The sequence below is a fragment of the Suricata suricatta genome, chromosome 2 (assembly GCF_006229205.1).
Source record: "Suricata suricatta isolate VVHF042 chromosome 2, meerkat_22Aug2017_6uvM2_HiC, whole genome shotgun sequence".
In the NCBI taxonomy this organism is placed as follows: Eukaryota; Metazoa; Chordata; class Mammalia; order Carnivora; family Herpestidae; genus Suricata; species Suricata suricatta.
In genome coordinates, this window is record NC_043701.1 from 14,183,576 (window position 1) to 14,185,466 (window position 1,891).

General features: G+C 52.2%; 1 protein-coding gene across 1 annotated transcript in view; it reads left to right on the forward strand.

Annotated features, from left to right (window-relative positions):
* Window positions 1-1,891, forward strand: part of KLRG2 (killer cell lectin like receptor G2) — a 10,414-nt gene that overhangs the window by 476 nt on the left and 8,047 nt on the right. The window contains exon 2 of the mRNA XM_029917909.1: window positions 1,690-1,771. Coding sequence (XP_029773769.1) covers window positions 1,690-1,771 — 82 coding nt within the window. The remainder of the gene's footprint in view (window positions 1-1,689; window positions 1,772-1,891) is intronic.

Genomic DNA, 1,891 nt, shown 5'->3' on the forward strand with positions numbered 1-1,891 from the left:
TTTTTTTTTTTTTCAATTTGTTTATTTTGAGAGAGAGAGAGAGAGAGAGAGAAAGGACAGAGACACAGTGAGAGAGAATCCCAAGCAGGTTCCACACTCTCAGTGTTCAGCCAAAGAGGAGCTCAAGGCAGGGCTCGAACTCATGGACCGTGAGATCATGATCTAAACTGGAATCATGAGCCCAACAGTTAATGGACTGAGTCACGAAGCCCCTCAAAAGCAATTCCTAATAACACAGGTAACACAAATACATTCTCCCTATTAAAAAATGAAAATACAGATAAAGTCCCGTCTATTAAAAGTTTTTTTAATGTTTATTTTTGAGAGAGAGAGGCAGAGCATGAGTAGGGGAGGGGAGAAGAGGGAGGGAGACACAGAATCCATAGCAAGCTTAACCAACTGAGCCACCCAGGGGTCCCTCTAAAGTCCTCCTAACCCATCTTCTCCCTATTTCCATTCCAGAGCCCTCATGGCTCCATCTCAGGCTTACCTGCACTTGAACTTCAGTCCTAGACTCTTATTAATAGGATAAAAAGCTACTGACTTTAAAAGACTCATTGTGATAGACAGAATAATGTTCCCCCCCAAGGTTGCCCATGTCTTAATCCCTGGAACCTGTGACTATGTAAGGTCACGTGGCAAAGGGGGATTAAGGTTTTGGATAGAATGGAGGTTGATCACCCATTGACTTTAAGATGAGGAGACTCTCCTGGCTTTTCTTGGAAGGCCCAACTTAATAACAAGGGTCCTCAGAAACAGAAGAGGGAGGTGGAAGAGGAGAGTCTGAGAAAGCAGCGGCAGGAGTCAGCCAGACATTGCTGGCTTTGAATATTCTGAGGGGTATGAACTAAGGGATGCAGGGTCTCCTAGCTACAAAAGGCAAGGAAGTGGAATCTCCCCTAGAGCCTCTGGGAAGGAACACGGTGCTGCTGACAACTTAGCTTTAGACCAGTCAGCCCAGATCAGACTTCTGACCTACAGAACTGTAAGATAATAAATTTGTGGTTTCAAACCGCTAAACTTGTGGTAACTTGTTACAGCAGCGATAGAAAACACACCATCATGCGGAAAATGTGCTCACACCAAACTGCAAAAAGCCAGGAGTGATGTGCGTCCCTGAATCCTACCCCTGGCTCAGACATGGTGGAGACCCAGGGGCTTTGTGGCCTGTCTAGCTGGCCTGGTCTTCCTCTCATCTGGCCAAGCTTTGCTTGCCAGGCAGGTGGCTGGCCCCTCCTGGCCTCTGTTCCTGAGCTTTCCAGCCAGAAGGGGCCCCTGCCACCCCCAAACCCTACTCACCTTTCAGCGCTTAGTTCCAGGAAGCTTTCCCATGCCCCCGAGTTCACCAACCACTCCCTCCCAGTTCCCTGTCCAGGGTTGTTTAGATCTTTTCCAGGCTCCTTCTCGGTCCCTGACAGGCGCCCCCACTCTTTCAAAGGGAACCTTCTCCCCCTCCCCCCAAACCCCAGCAGTCTCGTGCATAGTCCCCACGCGGTGGCTGCTGAATGTGGGAGTGCTTGGGGACAAATGCTCCTCAACACACGGTGGAGGGAACAGGGGAGGGTGGGCCTGAGAGAGGAGCCGGGAGTCCGGGCACCTGTGTTCCCATCCGGCTGCCACCACCGGCACCTGATGCTGGAAGCCATCCCCTGCCCTGGAATTCCTCTTTCTCTACTTCTCCACATTAAGAGGGAGTGAGAAAGTTCTCGCGGTGGGACGGCGGAGCGGTGGTGGAAACGCTGGTTTTGTTCTTTCGCCGCAAACAGCTCAAGTACAGTCACGCAGCCCCGAACATTACCGATCCCAGCTCGGCGGGCCGGGCCAGGGGGGGCGGGGTGGTCCGCGGCGCGCAGGGCGGGGGCAAGCGCTCGGGCTGCGTCGCGCCCTCCCC